Source organism: Leptosomus discolor, chromosome 5, assembly GCF_034619465.1.
Source record: "Leptosomus discolor isolate bLepDis1 chromosome 5, bLepDis1.hap2, whole genome shotgun sequence".
NCBI classification, from domain to species: Eukaryota; Metazoa; Chordata; class Aves; order Leptosomiformes; family Leptosomidae; genus Leptosomus; species Leptosomus discolor.
The window spans coordinates 19,374,851-19,400,762 of record NC_141395.1 but is presented as its reverse complement, the minus strand read 5'-3'; the positions used below and the strand labels follow the sequence as shown (position 1 = coordinate 19,400,762).

General features: G+C 36.6%; 1 protein-coding gene across 2 annotated transcripts in view; it reads right to left on the bottom strand.

Moving 5' to 3' along the window:
- SLC4A10 (solute carrier family 4 member 10) overlaps positions 1 to 25,912 on the bottom strand; it is a 121,115-nt gene that overhangs the window by 59,597 nt on the left and 35,606 nt on the right. For both annotated transcript variants that reach the window (XM_086466115.1, XM_009958455.2), the window contains exons 3-5: positions 23,438 to 23,584; positions 14,004 to 14,142; positions 5,923 to 6,083 (exon numbers count right to left, since the gene is read on the bottom strand). In XM_086466115.1, the coding sequence (XP_086322241.1) occupies positions 5,923 to 6,083; positions 14,004 to 14,142; positions 23,438 to 23,584 (447 nt within the window). The remainder of the gene's footprint in view (positions 1 to 5,922; positions 6,084 to 14,003; positions 14,143 to 23,437; positions 23,585 to 25,912) is intronic.

Here is a 25,912-nt window from a genome sequence, read left to right as displayed (position 1 = left end):
TAAGATCGGAAAATACAAAACAAAACATCCATGCTACTTAGAAGTTGGTATGAGATTTACAATTTACCCACAGATAATGGAACAAAACCTGATAGAGGTTTCTATGTAGAGGTAATCACCACATGGTAAACTGTAAACAAAGCAGACAAACACAAAAACCTAGATAAGTAAGAAGGTGAAAGCTGAACAAAGACAGGTGTAAGGTCAAACTGAAGAGCAGATTGCTCACAGGCAATCCCACACTTTGTTACAGTGTGGGATTAATTACAAAAATCTTAAATTTACCATAAAAACACTGTTAGAAACATAACACAACGTGAGTGTTGCAGCTGAAACAAAAAGCTCCAGTGAAATAAAATCTAAACAGGAGCTAGTTTAAATATATCATTATTATGAAGTAATATAGCTTAAAGCAAACAAAGGCAAAAGAAGACTTGTTCAGATTGAAAGCTTAACATGGTATTACCAAAATCAATAAAATGGCACACTTGGGATGTAATGCCCTGAGTTGTTGAGCACTGAGTCCAGTGACCTCAATCACAAGATTAAGCTGTTACACAGACTGAAAATTCAATCGTGAGGAAGATACAAAAGACTGCTTGGGAAAAAAACAGTCAGATCTCTGGATTGGAAAGCACAGGAGTATTTATAATTTAATTTAAAATATACATCATAATTACATTTAAGCTATTTAAAACAAATGGGACTATCTAATATTTCAAACATGCAAGTTGCCAAAGTACCTCTGTGCAACGCTGAGGCCACAGTTTGTATTTGAAAAGGTTTGACATTTGTTCACAGTACGCTCTGCACAGCTACAAGAAAATGCGAGATCTGTGATTCATGTTGTAAAGAAAGTATTGCCATTAAAGGCTGGACCGAACAGTTTTTGAACCAAACAACAGAAAATGGCATCATATGTTAAGTAGAAGAACCTTTTGGGTTCATTCAGTGGTTACAATCAAAAAACCAGATGGTAATCTGAGAATCTACATGGTTTCAAAGGAACTAAATGAAAATATCAAAAGAGAACATTTTCATCTGCCAACTTGAACAACACAGTGAAGCTGCTCTCTAATGGTGCAGCCAGATTCTGGCAAATACCTCCTCAAGAGACAAGTTCCAAAATAAATTGTTTTGATTACATAGATTTTTCAGACTTCCTTTTAGCATATGTTCTATACAGAAGCGATCGATAAAATATTACTACATCAAATGTTCAAAGGAATTCCTTGTGCATGAGTCCTAGCTTACTGATAGAGGAGCCACTGCAATGATATATGAAAAAAAGGGTGTCACGTATTAAAAATGGTAATAAATATGTTTATTAAACAATGTATTTTTAAACAGGATAAAGTTCAGCAGAAGAATTGATGTCTTTTCAGGGGAAAAGTAAAATCCATCTTACAAAATTTAAGAACAATTTAAGAAACTCCAGGAATAAAAATGCTGTTTTGCTGCATGATGACAATGTTGGAAAGTCATCTCAGAAGTCTACATTATAAGAAGATATTGTCTGTGAATTCAGCATCATAGGTAAGAATAAGCTCTTTATCAACAAAGAAAATTGGGTGCCTGTCCAAAGAAATTTAGTCTTGTACACCAAGTCATTTTTTAATACGACAGTTGGAATGGAAAAAAATCTAATAAAGAATGGACATGCTGGAGCACACGATGGTTTAAAAATTCTCACCATATCACTGGTGCCAAAATATTTTTACACAAAACTATCAGAGTTTCCAGGGATGAAATACAAAATGTTCTGAAAGCCATGCAAACAGTATAAAAGATGGTTTTCATCTGTAGATTTTACCACAAGCCCATTAAGGTCTTAAAACATAGACTCCAATAAAGGACATTTTCAAGGGCTAAATGCTAGGAGTTTAATGCCTTAGTGAAAAAGTGTTTATAGATTAAAAGCCTTGACTAAAACAAATAGGAATTCTTTGTCTCAATTTAGCAACGAAGATTAAGTATAACTCTTTCAAGGATATGAAGACTGGCACCGCATTTACAGAAATATAATTTGATATTGGAGTATAACCCAGATAGCAAGACATTACCAACAAATACACATTTCTCCCCACCAAAGCATTACAGCAAGTAAAAAGAAAGTACATGTGCACAATTAGTTTATTTGTTCTTAAAAGATACGACACACTATAGCAAAGCAGTAACATTATCAACAGATTGCATTAAAAACCAAAACCCATAGTAATAAACTATGAATCAGAAGCACCAGAAACAAAGTTCATTTATGAGTACCACTTAAAATCACAGGATATAATTATTTTTGCAAATTCTCCTACATGTGAAATACACAGTAGCATTGAAAAGAACAACTGAAAGTGACCATCAGGACCACTGGACTAGTGTAGCATGAGAACGGCTAGCAAGCAAAATAAGAGGAGAGTTAAATGTCAGGGAGACAAAAAAAAAAAAAAAAAAAAAAAGCCAACAAGCAACAAGTGAGAGTAACCATTTCTTTAAATTCTAAAATGTCAGGACTGTCAGATACAACTGGAATACATATCAACTCCAGGGTGAAAACAATGTTTGCATTGTATAGCATCCGGTAAGTAGGATTGTAACTACTGTGACTAGCAACTGAGCAGAACAGACAAGAAAGGGTTTCCTGAGAGATACAAGTTCTGTCTAATCTTCAGGTCCAGCAGTCATTTATATGGAAAAAGAGCAACCTGTCATATTACTTGGAATTATCAAATTTCTAATACACCTAGCACACATATCTTGGTGGCAGGCTGGTCACTGCTACTATTAGTCTTTCCTCCTCCCTCCACTGCCTAATGTGTGCCGGCACACTTTGTAAAATTTTGTAAGCACTGGAGGGTAGGAACTACGTGTGTACTATTAGAGTAACAAATTACAAAGGAACTTGATTAAGGGAGAGGAAAACAGTATTACTACAACACAAATAATAATAGTAGAGAAAAGCAAAGAGAATAGCAACTTTATTTCAAAGGAAAAAGAAAAATCTCTTCCAAGAAACCTGACACAGAACGTGGGTAATATACAGAATGATTCACTTGCTGGAAGAACCTTCTGCAAAGTTGTTTAAAAAAAAAAATAATTACCTCATTGCTTATTGAATCTGCAGAGGGAAAAAAAAAAATCCTCTCTCAAAGACAAAGCAAGACCCATGCAAACCACAAACCTTATCATGTGTCAGATCACCTTATCAGAAAGAGATGCCTACTAGTTCAAACAAATAAAACAAAATAAACGAAATACACCCAAATCTGCCACAACAACAGGTACTTTTGAAGTGAAAATGTACATACCAACTCATGAAAGTCATCCAAAAGCCTCCTCTCAGAAGAAACAAATTTTCCTAATCAACAAATCAATATATCCCAGAAGTAGGATTGATTCAAAATATCATTACAGTAAATCATCAAATTCTTTACTGAAGGACAATTCATCTGTGATGAGTTTCAAAGCAAAATTGGTATAGTGAACACTCAAATCCTTGGACACTTTAACTAAACAAAAACCCCAAAATTGCTACAACTAACTAGGGATTAAGAGATTATAAACATGAATTCATTGTGGTCTCACTACAGTATCTTCCAAAACCAGAAAAAAAAACAGAAGAAAAAATTTTAAAAAAAGGAAGTTTGCTCTAGTTATTTTTATTGCATTAATCCTTACTTTTTTTACCTACTTAAACAAAAACAATGCTGGAAGGGACCTCTTAGCTGACTATGGAAGAAGTTGATCTATCTCTGGACTAAAAATGTAAAGCTCATACTTGAAAAAACCTAGTGTACTATTTAAACAAAAAAGCAATAAAATAGCATCCAGTAGCTGATCTAAGTATTTCTTGATTATTTAAAAAAATAACAAAGCAGCACACTGATAAACACCTTTTTTCTTTCAAATTAGCTGCTTTTTATTCTTCATGTTTGTCTTTTACCATTATCAAGACAAATTTTGAAGCTCTGATTCAGACCATGATTCATGGGAGAATCAGATCTTGGCACAGAGTAGAAACCCACACAAGCTTCTGCAGATTTGGATCAATAATATCTTACGTCACTTTGACATAAACAATTTGGGAAAGGTAAATGCAAAAAGCAGCTACCACTATCTCAGCCAATTTAAATTCCACTATTAAATATAGCCCACTGAACAGTATCTTCCTTACCTGATAATGTAAATAACTAAAATAAATTTTATCTAGCCCTTACATAGACTAATACCCATAAAGCAGTTTCTTGATACTCTTGAGCGTCAGAAAATTTTCTTGATCTGTCTTTTGTACCTTTACCTAAACAAAAGTTTTCTATTTTTATTTGTGTATTTTACATTTTATGTTAGTACACTGCTTTGCGCCGTGACAAGGCAACAAAAAGGCTCCAACAACCATTAATGCACCATTTCTCTGTGCATCTCACACAGCATTTCCCTGTGCATGTGCTCTTTTCCCAAATTTACATCTGTTGCATCACATTTGATCTTCAAGCAAAGTTTGCAATATGGAGAATACCATAAATCTGAAACAGTAATTGCACAAAATAGCAATATTTGTATAATTTGCATAGAATATCAAATGTATGATTTACAGATACAGCACCATTTTCAGAAATGTTGTGAAACACAGTAAGGTAGCAGCAAAGTAAAATTTTTAAGTAGATGTAAGATACCCAAGGATATCAGTCCAATAACCACCGTGAGCATGAGAATAGCTCTTACTAAGGGTAGATAAACAGAAAATTAGAGACCCCAGCTACAAAATTGTACAGCACTCTGCTCTGTTGGAAGGGACAGATATTTTAAACAACAGGAGCAAGGATACAGCACTAGAAACTCTCGAGGGCACATGAGCCCTTGGACAGGGTGTTTTAATGATAAGTTTTGAAGTCTACTGTAAATATACACATATATTTTAAAACATACATTATCCCTGTCTTGATAGATTAGAGAAACTTTCTTTATCTTCAGTTCTTGTCTACTAACAAATTTATGTATAAATTATATAATTTAAATTAGCTGCTCTATTTGGGAAGGGAAATAAACATACCAGACCATACTGCATGATTCTAGCACAGCCACGCAACCTTTGTGATTTTAGGACTCCTTGAGTCTGTGCATTACAGGTCTTTACTACACAGCCTCTAACAACCTGCTTTATTACAGCAACAAATGCACTAAAAAAAAAAAAAGAAGTCCCCTGCAGTAACTAGTGATAGCCTTTATGGGAAACACCAGGAATGCAGAAAATGGCATTCAGTCTCAATCTCTCTTACACTTTTGGGAGACAAGACTCATCCATTATGTTCGCTCATGCTTTCTGCTTCTGCTGTTCTCAAGAGGTCTAGAATTGCAACTGCCAAATACATCTTTATTGGAAAAAATGCACTCAACATTAGTTAAAAAAGTTAACATACCTTAAAATGTTTTTAAAAAATTTACACTTAATATTATTGTTCTCGATTTCATTCTCAACTCAGAGGCATGTTTTTTTAAACTGGTCTGTTTTCATGTTACATAATTATGATGAATGCTTCTCTATGATTTTTTTTTTTTAAGCTAAATTGTCTGCAATTAGCATAGCAGTAGATTCAGTTTGTGGAAGTTAGCACACGCATCACTCAATATGAGGTGGCACAGCAGCAGAAGAGAACATGCCAGTTCTAATGAAATGTATCCAAACTGTCCTCTCTGCTCCATTTTAATTTTCTCCTTTACATAAAAATTGATTCTGAAAACAGCAAAATCTATACAAAAAAAAACATAAAAAAATATTTACCGGTTGTATCAGACATTAGAATCTTTTCCAATATATTCAGTGAAGTATTTCCTAGAAGCTTCTAAAATGAACTGCAACAGCTTTCCTGTAAGCAATCCTAATTTTTATAACTGATTTTCATAACTAACAAATGCAACATCAATACATACCTGCAATTTCTTCTATGGAGTTAGCTCTCATGTCCAAAAGAACGGTGCCATTCAGGATACAGCTCCTCAGCTCAAACAAGCTATGAAGTGACAGTGTGGCAACATACGGTTTGCTCCACCTCTCTCCACCATCCTCCACATCTTCTTCAAACTTCAACCACCTGTAAAAACAAACAATTTTATAACTCCATTGTGCATAAGAAATGAAAAATACATTACGTCCATGGATATTGAAAGACCACTGTTAAACATCTTTGGATTTCAGTTTATTCTTTCTTTGTAGGAAATACGACAAACTTCCCTTGCCCACTTCTTCCCATATAAATCTGTATTATACCACTTTTGAAGACAAATTCTGACCACAGAGATGAAAAGAGAAGTGTATTAAGTAATCATTATTGTACTTTACAAAAACTTCAAGTAATTCCTTGGCATACAATGATATCTCTATGACAGAACTAGTATGAAAAGGATAGAGGAGAAGAATTTGTGGTAGAGAAAAAGAAAAGCTATATATAATAAGAACACAGGAGAGAACTTTTTCCATTTAGTCTTCACATGGGACTAAACACAACAGAGAAGGGCCGTTTTTTCATTTAAAGTAAACACACTGACATATTCACATTTCACAGAATCTGAATCCATTATCTCCACCATAATCTTTTCACAAAAGAGACTGTCACAAACTTTGTTAAAAGTTGTTAGTTACTTAACTGCACTAAGCTACTTACAAAGGCAGTAAAACATTATGCAAAATTGAGGCTATTTTTCATTTAAAAGTTCAGTCAATTAACATGAAAAACCTCACAGGCACATACATACACACACAAGTAATGTGTAAACACTCGCAAACAGTCTTTCAAGCCTCAAAATATGGGCCATACACAGGCAAAACAGCCACATGAATGACAAAATAGCACTTCAGAATCCAGTAACCACATCATATCTCACTATTTAAGTCTCATTTGCCTGTTCTCAAGTTCAGAGTAAATCTAGAGAAATTTCAGTAAAGTAAAAGGACACATGAAACTGGCATGAGAGTATCAAGCCTTTTGTTACTAGCCAGCTGAATGAATTTTCTTCCACAACTTTTTAATTGTTTACTGATAAAAATTACACTAAAAATGCTAAACAGATACTAAAGAAACAAACAAAAAAGCAGAAAAGTCTGTTGACATATGAAAAGTGGTTTTAATTAAAGTTATTAAGTCTTTCAAGCATACGCAGATGTTGCTGCATGGAGCCATGCAGCCTGCCAGCTTGGCAAGGTTTGAACAGCTGCAGCCACAGCACAAGCCTCTATCACTTGACTCAACAGCACTCAGCTCTCTTACATGGACCAGGCAGCACAGAAGTCATGCAGAGCCTCACGCCTTGGACAGCACCTTCACACTTATTTCCAGACAGCAAGGAACTGTGGACCCTTAACACCGCCAAAGCTGAGCAAATTTCCAGTTTTACCAAACCTCACAGCCCCATAACACAGCTGTCCTCTTCAGGCCCTGGCCCACCTGCCTACCTCTGCTCCTATTTGGAAAACATGCTTGCATACCCATATTTTAGATACATTCCTCCTTTCACTCCCTGTGTACCAGTTTCTTCCCCTTCTGATGCCATCCTGTGAGCAGCCACCACTTTGGTGAGCTACTCATCACCAGCATATCTGCTCCCTTCCTGATGCATTCCATTTCTTCTAACTATACCAGCTGCCTCCTAATCACTGTCCCATTATTTATATACGCACTTTGTCCCCAACTCCTCAGCACCTCCAAAATCTCCAGTCTCCTGTGTCTAGCACTCTCCTCTTCTTTGTATTTAAACACTTTTCCCTCCACTTCCTCTGTGCTGGTGAGTTTCCAGATCTCATCTTTGCCCACGAGACCTCCTTCCTCTCCATCAAACCTTCGTTCTCCACTCCATTCATTGCAATCTCCCTTCTCTTCCAACCCTAGTCAGGCTATCTCCTTTACCTTTTCAATCTTCCAAAGAAGCTGCAAGGACACAGCACACACCAAAATTTGCTTCCACAGAGCTGAACCATGAAACAGAACTTGCATATGCAAATGAGGTTTTCCAAATAGATTTTCAAAACAATATCCAAGTGGACATCAAACACAAATTAACACACCCCACCCCCACAAAAATCAATGCCATGGTTTGAAAGGGATGAGACACAACAACTCAGGGAATTCACTAAGAAGCATGTGAGAAGGAGAAAAAAAAAAAGTTCATTTTTTTCATTCTGCAGTTGCACTTGAACTCCATAGGAGGAAGCTGCTCCTAGCTTACTCATGGCTAAATATACCCAAGCTAAAAATATGCTAGACCTGTTTATGGCCATAACATCACAAATATGATCCATTAAGTGTCCTGCTAAAACTATTGCCTCTTAAGACTCTGCAAAAATATCTACATTTTTTTCTTCTCATATCTCTGTTTCTGTGCATGTTTCTAATCTTTTTAGGAGTTTTATACGCTTATGATCTTTGTGCTTGGGTATTCCCAATTATTTCTGATATATCATCATCTAGTTTTGTGCTGATTTGAAAAAAAGATTAAAAATCATATATTCTAAAAACAATGACCCAAGCATAGATTCTTACAGAATATCATCAGAAACCTCATACTGTCATTACCTTCTATTCATGTAAATAGTCTTCAACATTGCTTATCTGATTATACTACTCCAGTCTGTCCTTGATACCACCTATTTTGAATACACTGACTGATTTTAAAGTGAGTGATAAAAGACAAACATTCTTAAAAGTTTCATAACAGATGACTGGACAGAGGCAGGCTCATAACCAGAGCTCCTAACTTACTAGGGACACATACACAAGACAAGCCTAAATCAAGAAAACAGCTTTTATTAGCTTTTATGGTGCCAATCAGACATCAACACCTATGCACAACAAAAATCCACAGGAAATTTTGCTACTGCTCAAATAATCATATGTGCCATCATGACCATCTCCATCTAAGTTTCAATCAATTTGAACTGTATAATCCTGTGGGTTGCATCCAATTTCCTACTGTTACTAAAAAACTTATGTGTTTAAACGCATTATTATACATTGTTACTTAATAAGCCAACAGGCTAGTACATGAATGTAAATCGTACCCAGCTGAGAGAGTTCTACATTTGGAATAAACTTCTATTTTTATTTTAATAAGCTTTCATGTGTTTACTCATCTCATCAAGGGAAAATCATGTTTATCACCTTTTATCTTTTCAGAAATACTCCTCTGTTATGTCAGATAATCCTTATTTAACATACGAAATCAGAAACAGCAGCAGAAAACATAAACCAAACAAAGCTCTAATCTTATGCACAGTCATTCAATTCTAAGTGTTCAAGTGGTTTTAAAAAATCATAATACCATTTTAACAACCCTCTGAATTCATTTACAAGATTCAAGGATAGAAATGGCTTTGAAATCCAAATTCAGGCATGGATCCCAAGTTTGCCAATTTTCTACTCTTTATTTTCTCAGAGAAAAAGACAAATTTTAATGTATTTATTTTTGCAGTTTATCCCCTTAAATTGATATGGTTAATAAATAAAACCCTTTCATCTTTTCCCAGAAAACAACACCAATTCCATTTGTATATTTAGCTCAAGTGTCACATGTATCCCATGTGCTTGGAATATATTTAGAACTGTGTTAGTTGAGTCTGATCACGTAGAAAGGCAGCTTCATTCATACGGTCTTATTCTGGTAAACACCAGCACAGGTATATCAACTATACAGTTTAGTTTTTCTCATAGCATACTTGCTGGAACAAAACATGCCAACAAGAATTTCAGCAAGGCATGTTACTATAGGAAAAAAAATTCCTCAGATGTGTGTGCGTACACATACACACACTTACATACGTTACATCTTCTCAAGTCATCTCCATCCATTCTTCAGGAGTCACTAAAAGAGCATGCACACTTCATTGTAGACTCAGTTACAACATTTTGGTGCACAACATGAGGTGGGTGAGTTGAGCATGATCTATTTCATAGCCTGTTACATTTTCAGCAGAGAGCTGGAGTATGTACTCACAACCTGCTTAAGAGTCAATGTTACTAATATAATCTTACAATATGTATAAATTTCCACCTGAGCTTTTGCCTGCCTATGCTGATTAGAAAATGAATCAAAGTAAATAAGGACGTCAGAAAAAAAGCAGAAGTGACAAACCAAAGATTTTTGCGACCTAGTTTCTTTGGAAGAAATTTTGATCCAGGAGGTGCATTTTCACTTCATAATTTTTCCCTAGTACATCCATTTTCTGGTCACTATTAACTATTTACTTTCTAAACTATGGACAGAGGTTTATTTCCATAACTGTGCTGTTTCATTAAAATTCAAGCCTAAATGCTTTCCTGTTGGTTCCAGACTGTCTGTCTATTTTTCTCCTTACTACATAGTCTTTTCTGTTCCAGAAACGTAGTGATATTGTCCCCAAATTTTGATATTAGCAGGTAGATGAGTCCCAACAGTTTGGGTAAAAATTCCTACGAATCAGGCACTACTTTCCAGCCATGACCACAAGAGGCTGCTAGGACAGATTTGAACATGAATTGCTTTCCTAATAGCTGCAATTTGCAACTGTGCTATTGTGTGTATAAAATAAGGCTAACTGTTATGCCTCACTGTGTTTCTCCACAAACTTACTAGAAATATTTTTTTTTTAATAGAAACTGTACATCATGCATTCTCTACACAACTGTACCGCTAGGTCACATACAAAAATTACTGTAAGACTCACTATTGATTTTAAAAGTATGCTTTTCTTCTGGGTTGAAATCAATTAATGGGGGGAAAAAAAATAATTCTTTTTATCACTATATCGACATAACTAAGTTATTCCATTCTGGTCGCTTCCTAATTCCGTGGATGGGACAGGCTAAATTAGATCCTGGAATGGAACAGGCTGTAACACCAGCGCACTTTCCTGCTCCTACTAACCAATCTGCCGGAATGCTTTTGCTCATGAGAAATGTTACGGAAACTGGAAAATGGCAAACCTTAGAGTCTCCTAACTGCTGAGGAAAAAAAAAAAAAAAAAAAAAAAAAAAAAGGAAAAAGACTAGAAAAGGACTAGAAAAGGACTTAACTCTTCATCAGAAGAGAGGAGATTATCTAAAGAACACCAAGCTTCAGTCAAATCTTATCATGGCTACCTTTGTTACTCTTTTGATCAACCAAGAACAAAGTGACTCAAATATTTTCACGCAGTTTGCTCAAGATATATATAAAAAAAATTCAGACTGAACTGTGCGTGCACTTTCAATCAAACTGAAAATACGAAGATACAGATTTACTGCCTCAGCGTCAGCCTAACCCTTCAGTCATGCAGCGCTTGGTGAAATGAATACAGAACCACTTAGTGCCATTACTCTCATTAAACGCAACTAATGAGTGAGTCTTCCTCTATCTTTTGCATTTAAATTCATCTACCTGGAACTATGTCCAAAGCCAGACAATAAGATTTACAAATACTTCCAGCATTTCCCATACAGATGGGAAACATTTAATAAGGCCGGAACAGCAACAAACTCAGGGTGTATCATCCCCACACTGTGCTTTTAATCAAATCAGTATTTCTGAAGTCCTAAATCAACCACTCATATTGAAAGGGATCCATTGTATTAGTTGTAAGTATATGATCTTGCTTACTAAACACCATTCCATTTCTATTACTTTACCCAAAGTCACCTTGTTCTTTGTGTATATCCTTATCTATTCCTAAAGCAACAATACCTCCTCATTTCTTTTCATCAGCAAGTTTATTATCATCCTTTTTTTGTCATTCGATAATAAAGCTATTTACTACAATTAATTCTTCAGAAGTTAGTTGTCACTACTTTCTACACTAATCTTTCAGCATGACCTGCTGCACCTCTTCAATTACTTCCTTACCCACTAATATAATTTTTACACTAGAACAGAGTGTAAGTAATAAATTCCCACTGCTGTATCATATTAAATGCTTTACTAAAAAAAAAAAAACACCACACACCACAAAAAATTAGATCCACTGGTTTGTCTTCGTCAGAAAAACAAAAAACAATTATCTGATTAAAGCACATTATTAAGTTAGTCTGACATGATACACCATTGTATTGCTTTTCATCCAATTTTCCACTTAGGTCCAAGTCTACAATTATTCTTTCCTCCAAATATTGTTCTAAACCTTGCATAGCTCTGAAATTTGACTATCAGGCCTCTGTTTGTTCCAACCATATTTATCCTTTCTTGAATAGTGTTGCTATGTTTCCTATAGTACAACAACTCACCTGAGAGATTCACAGAAAGATGGGATTTACCATGCTCATGAAATACATGTCCTTTCAGATTTCTAGGATGGAAATTATTGCACCCTCCTATTTGCACAAATAAAGCACTTTGACTCGCCTTCATTTTGAATTTGGTCATTTCGCTGCCACCTTCTCCTCTTCTAACAGCCAGCCACCCCATGTCAAGTGCTGGATTGAAATTTTTGGATCCGAACTGAAAAAGATCATTTATCTTGACCAGTTATTTCTGCATGGCGGTCCCACTCTTTCTTTGTTTTCATCTTATCTCTAAAGCTAAAGAAATTTTACTATTAGCTATTATACTTCAATCTTGTATTTTCTGAAATCCAAAAGTATAGTTTTCTTGGCTGTTTTTTCCTGTCCTTTTTCCAACAACCTCATCTTGTTTCTGTTAAACATTTTTGATTCTTTAGTTCCCAAAGGACAACTGGAAAGGCTGTACAAACAGACAGATCAATCTAAATAGAAATATCTTTATTTCACCTATTCCTTTCAAATTCTATCTTAAGTATTTATGTTAGTAAATGTTGTTATAATTTTTCAGAAACAGAATTCTTTGATGACTTGTAAATTGATTTTTTTTTAGTTGAACTGAAGAAGCTGCTGTTTCCCTGCTTAAAAATAACATAAGCCACATTTTAAATTACAATAGAAGCTGATACCCTTCCTAGAAGAGGTTCTATATATACCTAATCAGTGTGAGAACACTGCAGATTATTAACTTGATTAGATTTTTCTCTCTCTGAATATCAATAAGATTATTTAGAACATCACTACATTCACTTCGCAGCACAATCCCCACATGAGAATTTTCTACATGTAAAGATCTATATTTAGCACCTGTCTGTGCCTCCTATGAACAGATAAGGAAAAGGAAGGTCATAGAAAATTCTGTGGCCCTCTGGGAAAGCAGGAATTTGCAGTAAAATTAAAGGGAAATCTAACAGCCTTATTCATGCCAAACAGCCCACATACATAGTTCCCCACAAATTCCAGAATTTTTATCCTACTGACACCAAAGATGTGGTCCACAGACTTCTGGGCACCATTGAGGAATACTGTCAATAAATACTGGCAGGAAAGAGAAATTTAAGGTTCTAAGAAAAACGAAGCAAGGTTTGCTGGGAAATTTAGAGTTAATGAAACTAAGCAAGTCATCTCCCATTTAGGTGCTCAAGGAAACAAAGATTTAAAAAAAAAAAGTTCTGTTCCAATATTATTTTTTCAGCAAAAAATAATCTAAACAGTCTTTTCACACTAATTTTGCAGAAACAAAATAATCCAACACTGAATACCCAGTCTCAAAATAATTTTTTCATTGATAGTTAAAATACATAAAAGTTTTATTGCTCCAAAACTAATGTCATTCCTTGCTTTTATATTCCTCATCTTTTTATAATGGTAATTTTAACAGTTTCTTGAAGATTCAAACAGAATATGAAGTTTGAAAGTTTCTCAAAATGATGATCTAAAATACAGATAAAACCAGTAATTTTTAATTCATATATATGATATGTTTACTTTGATTTTTTTTTCCCCTTGATATTCATTCTGACCTATATTTCATAAATCCAGATGAAAATATTTGGCTCTGGGAAATGACAAATGCTGTTGTAATACTAGCAGTCTAAGGATTAATATTACAGTTTTATTTAAGCTTTGTATCCAAAATCTGTTCCTGAGCTTGCCACAGCTTTGAAATTATTCCTCAATACACCAGCAACCAATAGCTACAAATAATTTTTAAAAACTCAGGGAAACACTCACCTTGCTGTCTCCCTCCACTCTGCGTCCTCTCCTTCACGCCAACAAATTTCATCAAGCTCAGTAAAGAGATCATGAGGAATGTGTTCCTCGTCATCATCTTCTGTTCCAAGAATAAACTGCACCCTTTGTGATGGTGTATCTAGGGAAAAATAAAAATATCAAGCACAGAACACTAATTTTTTTGCCCTGAGCAAGCAAATACCTAAAATTTCATGAGATTATCCAGACTTTCATCCATATCACTTACTGCCATACAGAAAACATTATTATAGTTATGCTGTGAGAATATCTATACACAAACACTTTCAGATTGAGACCTCTTTATTTACTGTAGTTGTCTAGTCTGCTAATTAAACAAACTCATCTAAAGATAGAATCTGATGTACAGAAGCAGTGACTACTGGAAGCTGGAATGGTATCTCACCAAAAAAAAGGCAGCACAGACAGCAGCACAGACAGACCTGACAGAAGTCTTTTACTCCAGTGCTACAAAACCTACTTTGACACATACTAAATCTACAGATCTAGCTCAGCTCACAAAGCTGGTATGCTAATGGTGCATTCTTTGTTTTACCTAGCAGCAGAAAGAAACCAAAGGAAACCTCTCTAATGTCAATATACAGCTGGGAACTTCAAAAAGAATACATCACTATCTACACCTACCATCCACCACCCCTTTGTAAACTGTTTCTACATGTTTAGGCTGTTCCAGATGAACAAGCTGTTTATCTGTCCCAACCTCCCTATTTTATTCTTACTGTCTTTATCTTCCCTTTATATTCCTATTAGCAGTTACTTTTCTCCATAACCTGTCAGTGCAGACCACTAAACATATTTTGGGAGACATACTATTCTTTTTTCCTATCACTCAGAAAATTTCCAGAACTTTCTTGCTTGCTTATTTAAATGCAAATCCCAAATGAACAAACTCTGGATGAAATCCAGTCTCTCCAGAAATACAGAGCTATTTTTTCTGCTAATGTATTTTAGATTTCTGAAAGGAACCAAAAGTCCTTTGTGAGAGCTGATAGTGGCCAGGCTGCCAGTCAACTGAAAAATTGATTATCCAACAGAACAGCTCAGCGATTCCTCAAACATTGTCTAAATGAAGTTCTGTTCTACAACTGTATTTGTAAGACAAGCTACAGTATTTTCCATCTAGCCGTAAGACCATCACTGCATAGGATCTTCAAGCTCTCTGAATTCCGGAAAAACTGAGATGATAACAACTCATTGAATGCTAGTTAAAGAGTAAATACAGCACTCAAAAATAATTAAACCAGCCACTGACACAGGAGATTAAATTCAGCAGTAAAGGTACCTGTTTTGGTAGCAGTAGTAGTAGCAAACTTGCTATAGCAATGAAACACAAACAATGCATAACAGTTTTCACCTAAGGTCTATTTGCTTAAACAGAGGGTAAAGGTAAGTATGGTCGAGCCTACTTACTCTTTCACAAAGCAAGGAAATGAAATCCAGGAAGGAAAATGGGAGAGGAGGGAGGGAGAGAGAGAGAGAGACGGGCTGTGGTACTACTAAGCTCTAATACTGCAGGGGAACAGCTAAGGGGACAGAAATTACTTTTGGTGAATCACTAAAGAACAGTAACAACCTCCTCCACTTTACCATCTCTTTTATTACTCTTCTCTCTCACTGTTCAGTCCTCTTTTTTCTTTAAGACCATTTCAACCTCTATTCTAGACCCCCTTCCAGCCTCTCTCTACCTATTTTTTTTTTAATTATTATTCTTTATATTTCTCATATCCACATGTTGGGACATTCTAGAGAAGGATATAGTAAATACAAACATCAAGATTTAATCTGAAACTAGAAAGTACATTCTGGTCAAGAAGTGTGCAACTTTAAGACTATTTGCCAGTAGGACAAAATTCAGCGAGATACAAACTTGCAAAGGACAAGTGCAAGTGACTGAACACAGAAAACAAGCTACTTCAGTAGAGAGCTGGACTGCAGTGAGAATCTGAGAATAAGCACTGTCAGGAACATTCTGTACTCTCAATAAAATCAGGACTGGAACTGATTTACAGCAGCAGCTACTGTTAAGTACTAAATGAGTAGTGTTGTACAGCAGAGCTGCAGTTTTATGACAGTTATGATACTCGTGCAAATGCATGCTTTCAGCGTGGGAAGGAAAGCAGAGGATCAGAAATCTCCTGAAGTCAGGTGAGTAGTAACAAGGAACACCTTACTGCTGCGATTTGCTCTTACTGGGTCTTCTGTGTAACATACAGCTACCTGATTGACAACACCGACAAATCTATATAAATGACAAAACATACACTAAATTCTCTTATTTCTTGTTAACACACCAGTAAAACTAGCTGCTAGATTCCAGCCATCTTTCTTTGCTGCTGTAATTTGTATTGGTATTTGAAACCTGAAAGCCACAGCTTGATTTTAGACACCAAACTGGAAATTGATGAAATATAAGTTATTGTTTGCTTTATAGTGCACTAATTTTATTTCAAGGACAAAACCCTAAGAAACTGAAACAATAGGAATAAAATAAATAAAATAAAATAAATCAGATCTGTTGGTTCTACTTACAAAACTGAGTTAACAGCATAACTCACGTAAGCAATGCCAGATGGATTTGACTCTTATTCACAGGAGTAATAAATACCAAATATGTCATTAATGGGTTATATGGAAAATGAATAATATGTGATTCAAAAACAGTATGAAAGAACACTTCAATTGCTGACTGACAAACGGTGATAATGTAATAGTCAGTGTAGAGCACAATATTGGCAAACTAGGACACTCAATGTTTTTTGAAGACTAGGCAGAAATTAGCTTGAACATTATCTGTGTCTATCCCTACTTCAAGTAGTACAGCCAGCATAAAAAAAAAAATCCTTCATATTATTATTGCTATTTTGAAAAGTAATGAAAGTAATCTAGATTAAAAAAAACTAAATCAGTGGGACTAATTTGTTACATCATTATTTCTATCACTGCATTTATTTTATACCAGAACACAGAGATGTTAGAAGCAACGCGAGTTTAAGGTTCCACAATAAACAGCTGATGATCCTCCCAAGTAAATGGCTCATCACCAGTTCAGGAAATCCTCCAGGACCAGCTGGGACCGGGCAGAAAGTCTGGTACACGACAGGAGCAGGAGTACTATCAACAACCACCTGTGCTTAGCTTATGAGCCATCTCAGTCAGGAGAAGTTGAAGCAGCTTTCCATTTGCTACAGCTCCACCAGCCCATGGGAGCCTCCTGCCAGACTCTGTGTTATACCTGGGTTTCTCCGGGCTTGTGCTTACATCATCCATGCAGCACTCGCACAGACACCCAAACTACCTCCGATACCTCAAATTCATTGCATGCATGGAAAATCTGAGTATTCCAGGTTTAAAAATCTGTATAACTCCACTGCACTGTTAAAAGGGTAAAAACTAAGATCTGGTGGATATGCAACTGTTGAAAGCACAAATTCATACTGGGATTCAGTGCTGCAGAAAGGAAGCAACCCTGCAGCAACCTGACATACTTCTCACTTCTAAGACTCTTTGTAAAATCATTAACACCCCTAAAATAAAAGCAAGATATGGGCATAGACATGCCGAAACAGCGGAACTGAAAAAGCCAGTACTGCTAACAACCTAATTCCCCGATGGCAACATGAAGAGCTGCTCCAGAACAGCCCTGAGTGCAGGAAGGGGGGAACAGCGGCCTACATCACCATCCTGCCTTGCAAAACACACATAGGAAAGAACCATAACTGGCATTTCCCCCATGCAAAACATCCCAAACACAACCACAATTCTGGGTCAGGACTGCTTCCTCTTGCCTAAGGAAAGAAGGTGAAATTAAGACTTCGGCTAAACTCTAGAAAGGCTGCAAAAACTTATTTCTGATAACCCTCTATTAGCTCAACTGTCAGAACAGGTTTCTGTATTTCTAAGCCTGTTGAAAACTCGCATTTAAGGGTAGTATTAGTAGGCTAATACTTCGTACTGGGGTCAGTAGATGTAGGGGTGAAAAATTACTTTTTCTACATTAGAAAACATGCTAAACATTAAAATAAAATTTACATTAAAGAAGTTCACATAAAATAGTAAACATCACAGATAAGATTTAACCCATGCCTCATGCTTTTGTGCATTCACATTAAAGTAATATTAAAGGGGCTGCAGACAAGAAGTGAACTGGTGTAACACGACTGACATCCATAACAACCGCTTTCAAATGAAGTGGAAATGGTGTGAAAAATTCACAGGTTCACAAAAAAGAAAGGATCATTTCATGCACCAACAAGCATTCATGATCCTCCCGCTCACCCAGGAAGTGGTGAGTGGGGGCTCTCCCCTCACCTCCTTCCTGGGCAGACTAGACTTTGCCCTTCAGCTCAGCAATCAGTAAAAGTAGGGATCATAATTTTTTTTTTAAATTAGAAAACATAGTAAAAATTAAAACGAAATTTACATTACTAAAGACCACATAAAATAGTAAATGGCCATACAGCACAACTCTGAAAAATCTCTTCACAGACGTTAGAAACCATGTGTTAAATGGGAGAAAGTATTCCCCTGCTTGCTCCTCTGGCACTTTATCCCTATACATACAATCTTGTTTTCAGGAATCTCTCTCTGCATTTTCTTCACATGAATTGTTTCCATCACCTCAGGGCTACGACAAATAACCTTATCATTTAGAGTTGACAATAAGGGCAATTCCCAAGCTTTATTTCTCTTCTTTTTGCTAGAGTCTTAAAACTGCAGTTATGATACATTATTTTAATCCAGATTTGCTGCAATCTGTTCCACAGCTGCCCAGAGATTCAAATTTCCTAGTTCATCCTTCAGCAGACAAAGCCTATAGTTAAGGGTAGGAGAATTCTTGTAACAGCCATACTCTTTACAAATAATTAAATTTGCCCCATTAGTACCCCTTCAAGGTTTGACGTTAGCTACCAAATATAGTCAGCTGAGTCCTTCCATACTACTTTCTTTGAGCCCCTCTATCAACCAAGAGAAGTCCCCCTTTGCAATTCGCTTTTTCACTTGCATTACCTTCACAGAGTCTCTCCCAAACCGTACACACAGTTGTCTGTTAGGTTCACCTCCAGGGCTGCTCAGCTTCCCTTGCCACATCCAATATCATGAATTACAAATTTAAGCCTCTTTAAAACTAGAGATTATTAAAGCTAGATTTCTTAAAAGGGCAAACCAAACCTTACACAAGCCTCAACAGTGTCTAGTGCTAGAAGACACTAGAGAGGCTAAAATCAAACCCCAGTCCTCACAGCTGTGTTCACTTCACCCTCACAAAACCTGTCCTTAAAGGCACCCAGCCAAGAGGCCTAAAGTCTTCCTATTCCAGCCCGTTTTAAAACAGAAACATACATATGTTTAACTCATAAGTGCAAGTAGAGAGAGCTATTTCTCTGGTTACAGGCAAAAAAACAGACATCAAAAACACACTGAAAATTGTCACTAAAACCCACATGCATACCAAGCAAGTGCAATCCTACCTACCAGCCAAAGGGAAATCTGCACCAGACCTTCAGCACCAATGTGACCTGCAGTGCTGATGGAGCAGTCCCAGCCACCTTGTGGCCCTGCAGCCCACCGGCGCTGGCACCCATCACCCTCCCAGAAAACAGCACCAAGAAGCTGCTGTAGGCTAGGAACAGCTTTTTGCCAAACCATTTTTAATTTGCATCAATTCCCTAATTTAATTCACAGAGCAGCCACAGAGCTTGCCCCATAAGGCAAGCTGTGGAGGACAGGAGCTTAAAGTGGGCATGAAACTGGGGCCTTAATCACAAGAGAAGCATTTCAGCTGGGAATGGCAAACCTGGTCAATAAAGCAAGTAGCATTACTGCATTTTTACCCAGAGTGGATCATTTCATTGGATTTCTCCTTTTCTCCCAAAAAATGAGGCAAGATGGTGGAAATCTAGATCTTGAAATCACTTAGCTTACAATTTTTACTACTCAAAAAGCCTCTCCGTGAGCAAGCCATGTAATCTGCAAATTATGCAATTCAAAAGCACATCATTATGGCAAAATGGAAATATCTTGTACAACCTCATCTCATCAAGAGGCAACAGACAGACAGCGAGAATCAGGTGTGGGGAAAACAAAAACAAAACTTGAGTACCTGATCTGTGGCCCCAAATGACAGGCCTCCATTTTATTCCACTGACTACATATTCTACATATTATTTGCCTAAAAGCTCTGAATCTGCACACTGAAACACTCAGGTTATTTTTGAAAGGTGACAGTAGGAGATTAAAAAAAAAAGTTTATGAGTTGCCATCACAATGTTCTAAAAAATCTATTCTCTGCAGAAACCTTCCCTCAAAGTGGCTGGCACACCTTCCCCAGCCAGGATTTAACAGGATTACCAGGAAGCTTCCAGCCACGGGCATTATATTGAATAGGTGTTTTCTAGCCATGTTGATACAAAGAAAACTGTTTAAGAAATTGTTTGTTCACTGGAGAAGGACAGCAGAGAAGGATTTGCACCTAATGGTACTTCACAGATGAAGTTATAAATAATACAGTTATAAAGTATGACAAAAAAATAATACTTCCTCCCATTCTTGGTTAACTGAGCAGTCTGTAGCACTTCATGTCTGAATATTTCAGGCCTTTGCTTGTTCCAGCATCTCTATTATTCAGTTGTGGCATCTTTGGCTTTTATTATACCTCCTTTCATACTTCACTGCTTCAAAACAGTGCTAATTTATTCTCTTGTATCATAAAAATCCTAATGTATTTTTCTGACTTACTTCAAAGCACTGTTTTCTATCAGCTAGTCTCACAGTGCTTATTTTCTCCACCTTTCTTCTTGCACCTGCTTGTTGAAATGTTTTTTCTTTCCCCTCCTCCCTCCCAGTTCCCAAGAATATAGCCTCCTACTGTTCAGCAGAAATGCGTTAAAAGGTGTCTCTAGAGAGAGGGTGCTAAGCATTCCTGCGTGTTCAATTAAATCAGAATGAATCATAAATTAAGGGACTATTTTGGAACTGCTCTCTTAGGTAGCACAGTCCCTCATATTGAGTTATGCATCAAGAGTGCATTTGCCTTCCTTGTAACTTCCTTCAGCGTCTGGGTACTGTTATAACCTTGAGGTCACAGGGAATGAGAGCTAAGAAGCGTTATTGAGGTTTAATGGATTCAGATTTAGTGCAGGAAGCATCTGTTGCTCCCTCTGTGTAAACAAAGGATAGAAAAACTACGCTTGTACACTCTCTAAAGGAAATGCTTCTCCCCAAGCAGCACAACCACCTGTCTGAAACTCCCATAAGGAAAATCCAGAGTAAAAGTAAGGATGTGGATATAGACTATGATTAATCTCTGTATAATTTTGTCTGCCTGCTCTGACTGTGCTTAACCCCTCCATCACTGTACAATTTTCAGATTTGCCTTCATAAGGCAAATCTGTCTCACTGTTGTCTATGGGATGCCACATTTCTGCCTGAATGGACAGATGTCAAAGCTCAAAGTCTGGTTCTCTGGCCAAACTTCCAGTAATCAGATATCCAAGGGGGAAAATCCTCCAACTTTACTACTTAGATATTATTTCGGGGTGGCAAAACCGGGTATTTCCAAATTTTTCTGAATGTTTGGTAGTTCTGTCTTTGGCTCCTTTGAATCGTTCTCACTCAAGCATTTTGAAGAGTATCTTCAGCATTCTGGATGCAGAGAAGACTTGCATGTTTCTGGCCTATATCTTTTCTGTCCTGGGCTTTCTAGAAGTAATAAACTATGTGACATGACCTACACCCCCTTTAATTGGTAGTTACAATACCTTTACAAGTGAAAATGAGACTTACAAGAGTGCAGTCCCGCACTTACTTCAAAGAAGTATGCCTGTAGACAAGTAGGCTGTGAACACCAACTTACAAATGCACTTCAAAACTACCTTTTTCGTATTACTGCTATTCCACTCTTGGAGCTCTCTTGAACATAGGCTGGTTTTCACTTAACACAGAACTGTGTTGAACAGTGCCTTTTATTGTATGCACAACTGTCAAAGACTCTCAAGAACAGATTCAGTCAGTTAATTTCTCTTTTTTTTTTGCTTTTGACGTTAGGAAGGACACAAGCCTAGGTCTCCAGAAGCTGAAAGAACAAAGCTAAGTTCTCAGCCAAAATGAGTCACATACTGGCACTTAAATAAAACCAGATGACTCAACAGAAGACATTGCTTCATAGTTTAAGATATCTCACTTCTTGGCTAATGTAACTTTCAATTGTTTCTTTTTAATCTGACATTATATGTATATATGCATATTCTTTTTGAAAACTATTTCAATAATTTATGAACTTTGTTGTTTTCCAAGAAACCAGTTTCAATATAGCATTGGGTCTTCGTACTTTTGAAATACATTCCAGATAGAACACCACAGCCAATTTTTCTTCACTGTTCCGTCTTCAGAACATAACTCATATCTACTAAGTTTGAAAAAGTCTTGACTTTGTTTCATGCTCGGTATAATTCATTGTAAAAGATTTGAGTATTTCAAGCTTTTTACAATATACTTAACCATCAGCACTTACAATATACTTGCTCCAAAACCTTCTACATACACAACGCAAACTTCAGATTCAAAGAAAGTCTCATAATTAGTACCCTTTAACCTGAAATTACGTTGGAACATTTCCCTAATGATTTAAAAACATTCTTCCGTTGCACACTGACAAACTGTTTTCTATACCTGCTTCCATTATATTTTCAACATTTACTATAGCCTTGGACATTTCAGGACATGCGCTTTTTATTTTTGAACAGCAAATACTATTCTCATGTGTTTTGAGACAAAGACTGACTAATTTATTCATGACTACCTTTCCTGTTCTCTTTAATGCTTTTTTGATTTAAAATTTTGAATTTTAGGAGTTACATATCAGGTTCGTTTATTGAAAGGCATTTTTTCCCGTTCGCTCTCAAGTCCTCAGTTAGCAGACTCATCTCAACTCATTACAGTGCCATATAAGGAAAAATGCAAATCTGGATGGCTGTTCATAACTGATACAACAGTGCAGCTTCAATAACACCAATGTTATTACAAAACTAATCGTAAAGAACTGCAACTCCTCTATGTTACTTTTAGGGGCAAATACTCCAGAGCCTTCACTGAGGGCAGCTGGTGCTATAACACACCCACCCCCTCCCAGTGGTGGTGGCATTCTACCTTAGTGAGAACACTTACGCTGTCTCCTACAGGAGCAGAAATTACTGAGATTTCTCATGTACTGACTGCCACTGGCTGCTGCCCTTCATCAGAGGATCAAATCTCGGCTCTCCAGCAGAGCCTGGAGAGGCTCTGGTGGGTTCTCCAAAATGCCACTGCTAATTGTGTCCAACTCATAACAGGACAGAGTATGCATAATCATACTGATGTTTATTATTAAAAGACCTATGCAAAACTAAAATTCATCTTACCAAAAGGAGGAGACTCTCTCCCATCTTCTAATCCTGAATCTCGCTCTCTGTCTCTCTTTCTGTGTTTATGTCCACGGTGCCTATGGCGTCGGTGACTTTTTCTTCCACCGAGTGGCACATGAACTCCAATGAACAATGTTCGATGGCCTACAGGTAAAAAAAAGTTACATTTTAAAAAGGGGCTGTGGCAACATAATTACAATATTAATAACCATAATAGCATTAATGGTATAATAATTATTATCATTGTGTAACAGTATAATATTGATTATTCTAATGTTAATAGTCATAACATTAGTGACTACAATAATGATGATGTGGCATCAGATATACAACCTCTTGATCCCTTGATACAAGACAAAATCCCAGTATTGAAGTCCTTATGATGCAGTGCCAGATTATTTTTTTTTCTTCAAATTTGCATCTCTGTGTGTGAACTTTCATTAAAGCCAGACAGGTGTTCTGCAAAATGCCTTCCAAAACAGTAACATGAAGAGACACATGGATCTCTTTGCACTGAACATTTGGTAAAGTTGCTGTTCGCTTTGTGTGTACAGGAACTTTACAGAACTCATTGCTATTTATGAGCCAGACCTTGACAGAATTCTTGTGGGAAATTCACTGAAGGGAGAAGGGGAAAAAACAAAAACAAAAAAAAAAAGAAAAAAAAAAAAAAAGAAAGAGACCAGAAAAACAATAAACACTATGGAAGCTACACTGCAAAATCCCTGTACAACTTTATGTGCTCACATCATAAATACATTGCTGGTAGCTTAGGGTGGTTTCATTTCTTCCATTTTATTTTTTAAAATACATAAGAAGGTACACATTGCCATGCCTGCCACCATCTTTGAGCCTTCGAGCCTGAGGAATTTTATGTTGCTGATCAAGCCCAAAAGATTTAGCTCTCTTAGCTATGTGGGCTAACAGGATCAGAGCACAGTAAAGCATTTAGAAGGGGGAGAGCACAACAGAAATGTGCAGAAAGTACCACAAAATTGAACAAACGGGAAAGGAATCATGACTCACTACAAGTAGGTCTCCTACATTTACTCAGCAGAAAGACACTGTCCAGATTACTCATCTCAAATATCATTTATTTTCTCCTTGAAATGAGCATAACACGGCTAGTGGATAATTGCTGCTTTCCTGTAATCATTCAGCAGTGTCAATCATCTGAAAAAGGTCAAGCACATTAAGCTAAGGTAGCACGTGATCTCTAATCCCACGGAGACTCCAGTGGGGGCAGAAAACACAGCAAAGCAGCATTTGTCACAATATATCAAAGAAATTCAAGGCTGACAGGAATTCTCTGCAGAGGCAGAACTAAAAAAGGTGGAGAAAAGGCTCTGGACACCACACTAGTTACTTCCTCAACTCTGATTCATGTAGAGGAGACTAGAAAGCAGAGGCATCAATTTCTGGGAGACTATTTTTGTAGAGTCAGGAGATTTTTCTAAAGCAAAGGCCAGGAGCTGAAAATTTTTATTTATTTATTTATCAGATCATCTTTCTTCTTGCTTATTAGATTTAACCCAAGAAATTATTTAAAGAGAACTGCTGCCTTTAGATTTCAAATGCATTGCAATCAATGGTGCATGAAACAAGGAAAAATGTATTCCATAAAAAGAATTCATTAAAAAGATACTGAAGGACAGCAGTAACGTAGTACTCAACACTTCCTGGCCTCCTCCTTACGAAGGAAAAAAAAAAACAAAACAACATTTTGAAAGGAATGGGGTGATCCTTCCTAAGACTTTAATCATTTCCAGAGGTGCAAATAGATTGCTTTTTTAATTTGGTAATTTAATACATTCCCACTGCTTTGTGATAGAAGTGGGCATGCTTATCCTAGTTTTGTGCCACTTCAGTGCTCAGGTAGTACCTGCATTGGGAAATGCAGATTCAGGTTCACTCTTCAATTAATTTCCAGGGCTGAACCCAGGACTTGAGTCCAGACTGTTCTTTATTCAGTAAACTAGGGGACAGGCCCTAAAAAAACACGAGTGTGTCTGAATACCACAACAGTTCTCTCTGTACAGACAGAATCAGTTCACACTGAAAAGAAAACAGGAACCTGGAAACTGAAATGGATAACAAGGAAAAAGCAAAATAGATTTTATTTCTTCTGTGTGAACCTATTGAGCCCAACAGAATTCTACCAAGTCATAATTTCAATAAACAGAGAGAGAAATTCAGGTACTTGTAACAAGGTTCACACAAATAAGAGGTAAAACCCAAACTGACAGGGCAAAGCAATAATTTTCTATAAAAAAATTACAGAGCAAACAGCAAAAGTAAAAAATCTGAAAGAAGTTCTGGTTTATTAAAAGAGCACAACTGTGGAGCAAAGTAAGAACAGCTTGGAACAAGAGAAAAATAATTAATTCTAAATTGCTGGCAAAATGACAGTAAATGATAGAAGCAGGGGAAAAAAAAAAGCAATGATAAAAGAAATCCAAGGAGTAAAGTTAC